Raw genomic sequence first — 12401 nt, 5'->3', positions numbered from 1 at the left:
GGCCTGGCCGTGTGCGCCCGGCGCTAACCACGTTTTCCCTCTTCTCCTTCCTCTTCTTCCCCCTCCTCTCCCTCTTGTCTTTGCAGCAAATGGAGCTGCTTCTGGTGAATAAGCTGAAATGGAATCTGGCTGCAATGACCCCCCACGATTTCATTGAACATTTCCTTACTAAAATGCCTCTGGCAGAGGACACCAAGCAGATCATCCGTAAACATGCTCAGACTTTTGTGGCTCTGTGCGCTACAGGTATGAGCCCTGCACGTTAAGCAACGCGCGTCGCTCCCCTCTCCCGTAGCTGTGGCCTAAAGCGAGCTCACAGAGCTGTGGGGAGGTAGTTTTAAGTCCCGATTATTGCCCCTTGTTTGCAGAAGGTGGATTACTTGGCAGAGGTAAGTTTTGGTTTTTTTTTTTTCCCCAGAAGATCTTTTGCTTCCGAGTAGAGTGTGTGGTATTGTCAGGGAGGGAGGAGAGCCCCCGCGCTCTGCAGCGTGGCGCCGTTCCCTCACCTCTGCACGTAGGGCTGCAAAAGGCTTACTGCCCACACGGGGAATCCCTCCTTCCCCGGGCAGATTCATTCTTAAGATGGTTTTTAAAGGCGGAGGGAGATTTTGCTTGTGAATAGCTCTGCGTGGGGGGTTTTAAAACTTCCCTCTTCAAGTCGCCTCTTCCCCCCCCTCCTCGGTGGCTGGTGGATTGGAGGAGGGCCACGCGGCACGGAGGCTTTCCTGGCACAGGACCCAGCCGCTGCCATCTGCACCCTCCTGACCACGTGCTGTGCTGAAGCCATGTGCAGGGCCGGCCTCCAAAGACGCCGACTGTTGGCTAGGCCAGGTTTGCAGAGGCCTGATCTTTGGTTTCAAGGGCACCGTGCGTGCGTGCGCTGGCTCTTTGAAGTCCCATGTTTGCGTGTGGGCTGTGTGTGTGTGCGTTTGTACGGGCACCGGCGTTACCCGCTGAACTCTAGCAGGTGGGAAGGCAAAAAAAGTGTTAGAGTCCGTTCTCCAGATCTCGCTGTTCCCACAGGACAGAGTGGAGGAGCAGGGACAAAAGAAGTTCTAGAGGGAAGAGATACTCTGTTTAAACAAAACGTGTTCAGCACGTTTTCTTTTAGTATGGCGAGACCACTCCAGGAATGACAAGAGAATAAGGAAGAAAAGTCAGCCAAAGCAAATGTTCTTTTGCAGTAGCACGTAAAGAGGAATGCCAGAATGTCTCCACTGACGCTGAGAAAAACTTAGTGTAGAGGAGATACAGTGCTTTAGTAAACGTTAATATTCAGTAGCAGTCGTGCTAAATAAAGAGATCAAGCCTACTCTTGGATTTGAGGTGTCCACGCTTGAAAAACCTCAGTGGGAATGTGTTGTGTCAATGGCACAAATTAATGTTGTTTAGTTTATTTTCCAGAGATGGATTTGGTATAAAAAGATTGAAGATTGCAGGCACTCAGAAGAAAAAAAAAAAATTTATTTCACAGAATCGGCCCTTACTGCAAGGCCTAAAGATAGAACGACCAAGGCATAGAAGAGAAATTTATAAACACTGGCATTGCTCTTCATCTTGGGCCTAACATCAGCAGCACAAGGGGCAGCTCCTAAGTTAGATTGCCTGGAGTAACGCTCGCTGTTTGGAGCGCCGCAACCTTCAGACAGCCTTCAGACTACCTGCAGCAACATTCTGGGAAAATCAGACGTAACCCTCTGTGCCAGATTCTACCAGATAAGGCTGCTGCCACTCCGAATGCCTCATTTGCTAAGTTTGAAGCTTCCTCGGCTGTTAGCTAAACAGAACAGCCACCCGGCCTCCCCTTTGGATACGGGGATGTTTAACCTAGGTTGTTGTGTTGGCAATGACAGGGATGAAAACAAGAGTAGTTCAAAGGTTGGAGACTTGCTAAGAGTCCAGTACTTTGATCTACTGTCGGTGTTGTTGTGTTTCTTTTAGGAAGCACATCCAGGGCCTTTATTTAACACTGCTACACGCCACAGCTGGAGAATGGATCAGTAAATGAGAACCATGTTCTGGGAGTTTTACTTAGCTTTTTAAAAAAAGCAGTGCTGAGCTCACCAGAATAGGGGCCCTCTTCAGCTCCCTTCTGAAGCTGGGAATATTGCCTGGGGAAAGAGCGCTCAGGAAGGCTGCCTCTAGGCTCTGTTTTTATTGTTATTTTTGGATGTCACGATTTTCTCTACCTCTCAGCTTTCCTCACGACTTCTTTGTTGGCTAGTGAAGATCACATGTGGCTTAAGTAGCATCTGGACTTTGCTTTGCTGTTGCTGGGCTGTGTTGTATTTCCTCTTGCCAAAACGAACCTAGATGGACTGCAAATGTGTTGTGCTGCCTGGATGCTGTGAGGCCCAATCCAAAGTCCACTGAAAACACTGACCCTCGCTTAAGTGGCCTCGGGGGCAAGTGCAGTATATCCTTTGCTTGAAGCACAGCCTGTGTCCTCTACAGTAAAGGAGGGTCTCCTGAGAAGAGATGGCAAAATAATGCTTGCTTAGAAAATAAAATCTCCGCCAGTTGGCCTAACAGGAGGTGAAGGCTGTGGAAGTGTTTGCAGATGGGCTCGTATGTGTTTGCTCCAGAAAGAGAAGGTTACGCCGCAAGGTGAAGTTGAGGGGAATTCCTTCTAAGCTCCCTCTTCACTTGTCTGGCTAGTAGAAGTGGATTTGTTTGATTTGGTTTAGTTTTGAAAAATCTTATTTTCACCAAAGGATGTCTTTGTGCTGTGGTAGGTTTGGGAGAAAAGGCAAAAAAGAAAAAAAATTACCAGGGGTTGTTTGAAGTTAACACATAATTGAGCTTAATGAATGGGGCTTTGGCATGGCCGAGCAAGGCAGGGAGAGCTCAAAAGGAAGCAGGCCTCTTTTGGCCCAAGTTAAGACCAGTGTTGAGGGAGAACTGCAGCTCTATACAAGCATAACAATGAATAGCAACAAATATTGGAGCTTCAGCATTTCATTACGTTCCTCTGGTTATCAAAACATACCAGGCTCCTTTTATATGATTATTATTGCTATTATTATTGTTGCTTTCCTCCTCTGGGATGGAGAAAAGAAAGATCCCCCTTTGAAACAAGCATGTTACAATTCTCCCATTCTCCGGCCTTTATAAAATTGGAAGTCTCAAGGTATGTGACCAGTTGGAACCTGTTGCATCTTGCAGCAAGTGATTTATGTTCGCAGTTTTGATTTGCCTCAATGAAAAGATTTTCATTCATAGCCCCCAGCTCTCCAGACGGATGGAATTGCTGCTCCATTTAAAAAGGAAAAGGGGTGACTCGCCTTGTTAGGAATTTTTTTTAAAGCGCTGCAGCGCCTATGTGCCTGCTTTGTCCTCCCTTCAGGGTGGCTGGCATTCTTCTCTCTCCTCCCCCTCCTCTCTCTCTCTCTCTCTCTCTTTTTAACAACGCTGAAGTTGTTTATTCTTTTTGGATGAAGTCTCAGATAGGCTACTGGGGATGTGTGCTTCAATTGATGGGGCCCCCTACCCCATTGTGGCTGTGTCAGGTCTAATTCATCTCACCGAAGCCCCCTTGTTCCTGAGCGCTCAATAGCGCAAGATGAGGCGATGGAGGCTGACAATGATGCCACACTCTTCACTTGGGGGCATCCAATTACAGGCGAGAGGGGCCCCCTGATTAATATGCTGAAATTAGTGGCCTCTGCCACAAATAATTCCTTGTTGAGTTGCAACAAAAAGGCAGTCCATGCTGCTTGTCTGGAGTGGTTATAGGGACAGACACAAACTGGTCATTTAAACTTCATTATCACTTTTCCACCTTGGAAAGAATGAGGGTGTGACTATGAATTCATGTTCTTGTTTACTGCTCCATTTAAAAGAAGAACGCAAATATTAATCCCAAACGTGATCCTGTCAGGAGGGACTCATTAAACTGACACATTTTGGTCGTGTTCTGTTTGTGGAGCTCGGTAAACAGCGTCGTGAACGCGCGGCCGCCGTACCCCTCTGAGCAACCCCATCTGGGTGGAATTCCTGCTTGCCTACTCAAGTCCCTCATTTCTGAAGTCTACCTGTAACTGTCTTATCAGGATTTCAGTTAGGGGTCAGCCTTTGGAATGTGTGCGGTGTCAATAAGGTGTCTGGAGTGCTGTGATTTTGGGGAGTGATGGAAGCTTGCTAGGAGGTGGGGTGTATTTGTATCTGCCTGGGAACGGGTGGATTAGGAAAAGGGAGTAAACTGAACTTATTTAAGCATGGCAGCATAAAATGAGATTGCTTTAGATCAAGCTTGCCTTTTCGCTGGCAGTACATCACAAAAGTTTGGCCACAATTTGTTGTATCGGTTTGATTTTGAAGGTCCATAGAGCGCTGGGTGCAAAGTGCCCCTTTGAAGGTGGGTATTGGTCAGGGCTACAATGGAGTGTCAGAGGTATATGAATAGATGGAGAGAGAGGACTTTTCATAGAGTCCCGAAGTCTTTAGTTTCACTGGTAAAACATTTACACAAAAGTTATTTTATCATAATAAAGGAGATGCATGATTTAATACTTAAACTGTTCCACTGAGCCCTCTAAGCTGTCCAGTCCTTTGATTTCATTCAGGGGTTTGACAGATGGTTTATATTTTTTCAACTCAGAGGAAGTTGTATTCTGATAAAAGCTGAAGGAATGTATCTCAGGTTCTTGTGTATAATGTGGCATTTCCCCTTTCTTCCTCTTAAAAGTAGACGTTTACTTGTGCCACTTACTTCCTTTGTTTCCGACTCTCCTCCAAGGTGCACGCTGACACGGATCAAACACATTCCTGTTCAGCAGAAAGAGTCTTGGCATTAAAATGTGGATTACTCTTATTAAAAAAAAAAAAAAACAAAACAAAAAAAAACCCACAAACAAACCAACCAACAGCAAAACAAAACAAAAATCCAAACCCATGCTAAGTGGCAGAGATAGCCCCTTAAGGAATCATGGGAGTGGCTTTGTGGAGAGACCTACAGCAATGCAGTCTGGAAGGGGGCCCAGCCTCTTGTCAGCATGGTGTCACATCAGAATGTAACTGATTGTCCGCCAATTCTTGGGACCCCCGTCACTTAGTTATGCCACATTTACATTAAATCCCTGTTGCCAGGATGGATGGCAGCCACTGACAAGAGACTAGGTTGAGACAAAGCATTTTTAAGATGAAACCTTAATTTAAATATGGATTATCTGCCTCCTGACAGGGTTAAGCAGCCTTTCTCTTTCTTTCTTTTTGTTGACGGTGTTGTTCATTAAAGCTATATTTCTTTGAATGTCAGTGCAAAGGTTTCTGCTCCAAAGGGCCCAAGGACTCCTGGTTAGAGTGCACCTAGGATCTGAGCACGTGAAGCACTTCAGAATGCACCCAGGTTTTCTCAGATGTGTGGTGCCATTGACCTCAGTGGCATTATTCACGTGAGCAAAGTATTTTACCATTTGGAGCACGGGGGCCCTGCTTACGATAAAAATACCTCCCAGTGATGGATGGATGGCCTCCCAGGCTCAGGGCTGGGAAGGGCCACTCACTGAAGGACGGCTGCTCATGTGGATAATTGTTTACAGGTTTGGACCTGTAACAGTTTAGAGCAGGAGGCACCTTTCTGCTCCCAGTTTTCCCAACCTTTTTGGATGCAACAGTTGGCAGCTGAAGCCATGCTGGTGGAAGAGTGTTATGTGTATGGGCAGGCTGCTCCTAAAGCAATCATTTCAGTCTTTTGATTTTTTTTTTCTTTTTTTCTCTCCTTTCTTCATACAGATATTAAATTTATTTCAAACCCACCTTCCATGATCGCAGCTGGCAGTGTGGTAGCAGCTGTGCAAGGCCTGCATCTGGGGAACACTAACACTTTCCTCTCCTATCAATGCCTCACACACTTCCTATCACAAGTTATCAAATGTGATCCGGTAAGTGACTCTCTCAGTTGATCTCCTGCCTTAGAGTTTAAGAATGAATGCCTGCTCACTTGCATATTAGCTGATCTGACAGTAAACCTTGATAAAAGTCAAACCTCAGAGTGGGGTTTTTGAATGTGTTCTCTCGTCTCCATCCTAAATATTTAGCTGTCATTATATCCATTAATAATCTGTGGTTGTGCTGCTGCCGTTCACTGATAGGAATGCCACATGCAGCTCTAAAGCTGTAAGAGGTGTATCTGACTAAGCAAAGGCAACCCTGCATCGATGTAGGACCCTGCAAAGGCTGTGTTTAGTTGTAGGCAATTAAACCAGGAGTCTTCTGCAAAACAAAACTTTGAAAACTAGGAAATAGTTACTGAGACCTCATGGTATCTCTGACCTTATCTTTGACCATTCTTGAGGCCTTTTATTGTGCCAAGTGGTGTGAAAAAGCCCTTCTTAAAAGAGTTCTAATGATCTAATTTGGTTTATTACGTGCTAGACCTGCACAGTAGCTGGTATTGAATTCCTTTTTTGGAACAAATGCTTGTCCCACGACTTTCTGAGAGGTAGATGGTCCTCACAGGACTCCCATTTGCCCTGCAGCTTCCAGGAGATGCACATCAGTAACTAGTGAGCAATAAACCTTTCATGAGTGAATGGGCCAGGAAGGGAGCCTACAAGGAAGACCTAAAGTCAATGATCCATGTCATAATGGTGTGTGAAGTTGGGGCAGAGTTGAGCTTTGTTTTGTAACAATGTGGAAGACCAATAAATAGATGCTTTAAAAAGGTTCTTGTGAGGTCTCCAAGCACTGGACAATGAGTCAAATAAAGACAACTCTGTGGTTAGAGGCAGAATCCTTGAGATGCTGTTAAATTATTTTACATGTTAATAATTTAAATACATACAGAACTGTACTAGTCCAGACACTGAAAAACTAGCTTTGCATAATTGGACTTTGTTGACAGCATTGAATAATTTCTGGAAAGATGAATGCATTATAATTTTTCACAAAATAATATTTTACTTTCAATAGACTATGTGAAACAATTGCTGACAAATATGATGCCTCAGCTTATTGCTGTGATCACCTGAACATCCCCTCACTATTGAGCACCTTGGTTTTGCCATTTATATTAATGCAGCTAAAGTAATATGGATCCAGTGCTGAAATGTTGCATACTGTGTGAACTTCAAATGCTGCAATAAAATGCTGCTCAGTTTAGCATGTAGGTGTAATGCTTTTAGCCAGTCTGTGGGCAGTGGAGATAGATTTTCCAGTGTATGGTTGGCCACTATCCAGTGTAGGATATTTGAAGCAGGTACTGAGGGAAAATACCAGGCTTGCTAGCTGTTCTGACAGTATCTGATTCAAACAACATTATTTATCAAACAATACTATTTAATCATGCTCAGTACATAGCATTGAAGGAGATTCTTTCACAACTTGAAGAACACTGCATGTCCTTACATGACTTGACTCAGTTGATGCCAGAGTTCTTACAAATGTAACTTTAGCAAGAAGGAGAATTTTTGCTTATTTCTTCCTGTCCAAAGTCAGTGCAAGGTCACAGTCTCTATGACCTGAAGGTAAATTAACAGCTTTAAAAGGAAGCAACTCCCCTCCAGCTTTCATTGCTAAATGTATTGATGTGTTAGCTAGAGCTAGGAGTAAGGTTTTTGTATAGGTGGGTACAGAAAGTAAGCATCATAAAACCATAGGTATGCATACTGTTGTGTTTGTAATGCAGTAAGGGAACAGTACCTTTCACTGCTGTTGCTTTGAGCAGAGAAAACTGTTTGGTTTCATACCCAGCATGACTCCCCTGGATAGAGGATTTCCCATAAGACGTGCCTGTGTAATCCATGGCTATTCCTGTTGCCTTATTTCACTAGCACGTGGCTGAAGTCTGTAACTCCACAGTGATGGTTTCCCTTGGTAGACTGCACTAGATGAATACGCTTCAGATTGGACTGTCTTGAAATATTAAAAGCATGCATTGTAACATGGCTGACATTCTCCCCGATGATCTATCAGCCAGAGCAGCTGGTCTGTTGGATTTCAGGTTATATAATTATACACGTTTTTACCTTTAGTCTCAGAGCAAGCTGAATTTAAAGTAAAATGAATATCACCTGATTGGAATTCCTTTATGGTTCATGTTTACATTGGTAGCAGTCCAACTTCCCATTTTCCCTTTGATCAGGGGTAATTAGAAGTCAGATAATCACAATTAGAAGTCTTGGGCTGTCTTCCATCATTCTATTCTTGACCCCATCATCCCAACAGATTGAATTTTACCTGACATTCATTTCCAGGCCAGAAATTTGGTAAACTAGATTAGATTGGGTTTCCATGCTGTCTGTTAGTACATTGGAATTCCTCTCCTGCCTGCCCCTACTCAGAGGCACCTTCCAACATGTGCTTGTTATCCACAACGGGTCAGGCAGTAACAAAGGACTTCCAAGCAGTTTCTTTTTTTGTTGTTGTTTGTTTCCTTTAGTATCTGACCCTGGAGCCTGGTCATGTCTGCTGCGTGTGTTAAAGGCATTTGACCACATCAGTTAAGCTAGCAAGTGTTTGGGTTTTTTTTTTCTTTTTTTTTTCACTGAGGAGCTTAATTAATCCAGGAAAGGTTTATGACCTTGAACAAACTTGTGGGCATTGAAAATTTGGGTAGTGAAGCAGAAAAGTTGTTGGGAGAAGTTATCAGAGTAATGCAGAAGTTCTGTATTTGCTTTTCAGTGCTGAGAATGAAAAAAGCTTTGGTGAGGTTTTTCAGTGAATTTTATGTTTTGCAGTTATTTTTTTGCTAGCTCTAATAGATTCCTGCAGACAATTCATTCATATGAATAAGAAATGAGCAAAAATGCTTAAAACATTAAAAAAAACCCCCTGTTCATTCAATTGTAGCTTAAGACATAGTCTGTCCATAATAAATGGTAAAGATTATGTTTTAAAAAGAATACAGTTACAACATGCTGTACTCTTGAGAAACTCACATGAAAAAATAATTCTGTGGCCAAAAATTACCTTTGGATTACATAGTGCTATGCAATTATTCATGACAGGACTCCAGAGGGAGAAGAATAGGTATTTATAGAATTTTTTGTGACTGGTTTTAGTTTTCAGAGCTCAAACAGGCTATATGCAAATGGTTAGGATTAAAAAAAAAATCCCCATTAAAAAACCACCCGAAAATCACACCTTCCCTTCTCCCCAAAAAAAACAACAGAGTTCCTTTTGCTCTGAAAATAATTTCACTTTCGGTTTGGAACACTGAACATGTGGTACCTTGCTAAAACAGAATTATCCTCAAAAGGGCCTGGGTTAGTAAAACCCAAAACACCTAAACCAGCATTCATGGAGCGCTCTTGAACACATCAAACTCCAACTGTGACTGAGGTACGTGGTGCAGGACGTGCAAGTACAGTCAGGATTGATCCCTTCTGTCTTGAGAAGGGGTGAAAGGACTTCATAGAGATCTTATTGTGAAGCCAGAGGTATGTAGGAGCCAAAGGCATGATGACTTTAGGATATGAGGCGTTTCTTTTTGTCATTTAAAACACTGTGTGTCTCTGTCAAGAGGAAATATTACACTAGGGTTTAAACCAGAAAAGGTCATAGGTTATGTGTTTTCAGTGAGCTGTAACTGATGGTCTGATCTGCTTAGAGGTAGGATTAACCTCCCTCTCTCTCAGAAAGGACTCGCAGAGAATTGTTTGCTTGGGTTTCTAATCTTATTTTACCCCAAATGCCATGTGCCCTTATTGGTGGCAGAGGAGATTCTTGTGGTAGTGGAATCAGTGAAAAGCTGGTAGATCACACAAGAAGCCTCTGAATGAAGGCAGAATTGAAACTGGGAAATAAAGAAAACAGCAGGCAGGTCACCCTCTCAGGAAAACAACATTCATTCTCAGTCATGCACATCCTAACACTTTTGACGGCAATTTATCATGGAAGACTGGGTTCACCGCGAGGGCTAGCACATGTCAGAGGTTAAATCAGAGAAGGCAGGACTGAAAGGGAACTTCAAAGTCCTTAATACACAGAGTTAAAGATGTTGGGGAAAAAGCTTACGGTGTTTGTTGTAAAGATGGGAGTAAACAGCACGCTGGAGGGATCCTGGCAAAACGTCGTGCGATTGTTCTGCCTATTCAAGGCACCGTTGGTGTCGTTGCAATGGCTCTGGAGAACACAACTGTAACTCGCAGAGGGATGAGCAGGTTGGGCTAACAGGCCTCCTCCAGTGTGAATTGCTGTGGATTGACACGTAGAATTGGATGTGTCTACTCCTGGTATGGTTACATGCCTGGGGGAAGTTACCTTTCCCCACAGCAGACATGATCTTGCTTGGTCCTTCGTGCTTTTTGATTCCCACCAATGTCTACAAGTGGCGAGGCCCTTGCACCCTCCTGAACACTCAGGAGGATGGTGTGAGCATTCAGCTCTGAGAAAGCGCTCCTGAGGCAAGGGAAGGAGACCTCACCCTGACGTGAGATCTCAAGGTGAATGCAGCAGCAAACCGAAAGCTTGGCAGCGCTTTAAAACGCGTGACTGTGAAGATGCTTAGTGGTGGTTCTGAAAGATCTCTCCATGTGAGAGTCATATAGTCTGGTTTATTTTTCTTTTCAGATGCTTTCTGAGTTAGAAATCATTTGGCCATCTTCAGCTGCCCACTGCTGGACACAGCAGCAGTTGGCAGGCAACTCTGGGCATAGGTATCTAAATCTATATATGGCATTTTTTCCTCAGATCTTCACAGTGTCAGGACTCAGCCTGGGAATATCACCGTTTACAACCATCACTTTGAGTGGATTTTACTGCCAGAGTGTTTCTGTGCTAAAAGTAGAAATTGTGGACCAGCTTTTGACTCGGGCCAGTTTCATGTCTTTGCACCACCACTCATTTAATTTTGATTGATTCACACTGCTGGCCAGTCAGACTGTGCCTAGTTTTCAAAAAGGTATTAAAACCCCATGGCAGGAGGGGCTGGAACTTGATGGATCTTTAAGGTCCCTTCCATCCCAAACCATTCTATGATAATGAGGTAAAACAAAGCATGAATGGATTTTGATGGAACTGCTGAAGTGTTGAGAGCACAGGCAGAAAGCAGTAGTGCAAGCTACAACCAGTTTACTGTGCCAAGGTCCTGCCCAGGGTCGTTGCCATGGGTCATTTAATGGAGCATCCATCACCTTCAGCTGCAGAGCTGTGGGCTGAGACTCACAACAAAACGGTGGCCATGGTTTGGCCAGAGGACCATGTATGGGGATGGCCACCTAGGACATGGCAAGAGTTAGTTGCTTGTATCTGGATCCAAGATTTCTGAGTGCTGGTGTGCTGCAGAAGACGGGGCAGCTCGTCCAGCCTGTCCACTGTTCAGTGCTTCTCTTGCTCTTCTCACACTCCGTTCAGCCTGCTGTCCTCCAGGATAACTTGATCGTATTCCTCTTGCTTTTTCAAGAAATGGTATTTGGTCTGTGATCTTACTGGCTTTCTAAAGGACTCTGGGTCTTTTTCTCCTTCTGTTTAATCTTCTCTAGGATTGTTTACGAGCCTGCCAAGAACAGATTGAATCCCTCCTTGAATCCAGTCTACGCCAGGCACAGCAGCACAACGTATCTTCAGAAACAAAGACTGTAGAGGATGAAGCAGACCTTTCCTGCACACCTACTGATGTGCGAGATGTGAACATTTAAGAGGACTTCTTCTAATGGGTTTGCTTGGTGAGAAAAGCAGACAAAGAAAGGGCATCTGAGAAGGAATCAGCATCAGGATCTCCCCCCCAGAAACCCTTTTCTCCAGGACATTTTTATACCAGAAGGGAAAACCAGTCTTGTTATATTTTTTCTTGCTCTGTCTCCCTTCCATCTGTGACTTCAAACAAACAAATAAACAAAAAATACCCCAAAAACTGTCTTAAAAAAAAGAAAAAAATAGTATTTGCATTACCCCCAGGGGTTTGTGCTACAAAAATAGAGGATTTTATACAATAATAATCAACTAGTTTTTATATTAAAGTGTTCTTGTCTGTATGTTGTAAAAATAGGCATTAACACACAAAATGTCTCCAGGGGAGGTATTAGATTTGATTTCTTACATATAAAACAAAACAACCAACCATTTTTAAAGTAGAAGAGGGTTTTTTTTTTAGATAGAAAATGAAATATTATTTTTTTTTTTTCCTTTAAAAAGCATAGCTTTAAGGCAGTTCTAGGCTTTTCTGTATCTTGCTTGCTTATGCATTTAGTCACTTTATAAGTCATCTGTAAATGTTTATTTTATTTCCTTAGGGTTTGTTTTTTTTTTTTTTTTATCCTCTTCACCTTACAAATGGTTAATGTAACCCATAAGTTAGTGTATGTTAGTATGCAGCATTATTATATGTTAATCTTTTTTTGTGTGCCTGTGGATTGCCTGTGCATAGGGCATTTGTAGGGTTCCAGCTCAGCATGGTTGGGAAAGGCCAATGTACTACTCCTACGATACTCTATTATAAAGAGAAGCTGAAATAGTGACAT

At 43.3% G+C, this 12401-nt stretch overlaps 1 protein-coding gene across 1 annotated transcript; it reads left to right on the top strand.

The window, feature by feature from the left end:
- Nucleotides 1-86: 86 nt before the first annotated feature.
- CCND1 (cyclin D1) lies at nt 87-12060 on the top strand (the record flags this gene model as incomplete). The annotated part of the gene is made up of 3 exons (XM_008942266.1): nt 87-246; nt 5734-5882; nt 11424-12060. Coding segments are annotated over 3 exons (465 nt in total), but the record flags the coding sequence as incomplete, so codon positions are not given.
- Nucleotides 12061-12401: the final 341 nt, after the last annotated feature.

The sequence above is a fragment of the Merops nubicus genome, unplaced genomic scaffold (assembly GCF_000691845.1).
Source record: "Merops nubicus isolate BGI_N331 unplaced genomic scaffold, ASM69184v1 scaffold17286, whole genome shotgun sequence".
Taxonomy (NCBI): domain Eukaryota; kingdom Metazoa; phylum Chordata; class Aves; order Coraciiformes; family Meropidae; genus Merops; species Merops nubicus.
This window is presented reverse-complemented; position numbering and strand designations above follow the sequence as displayed.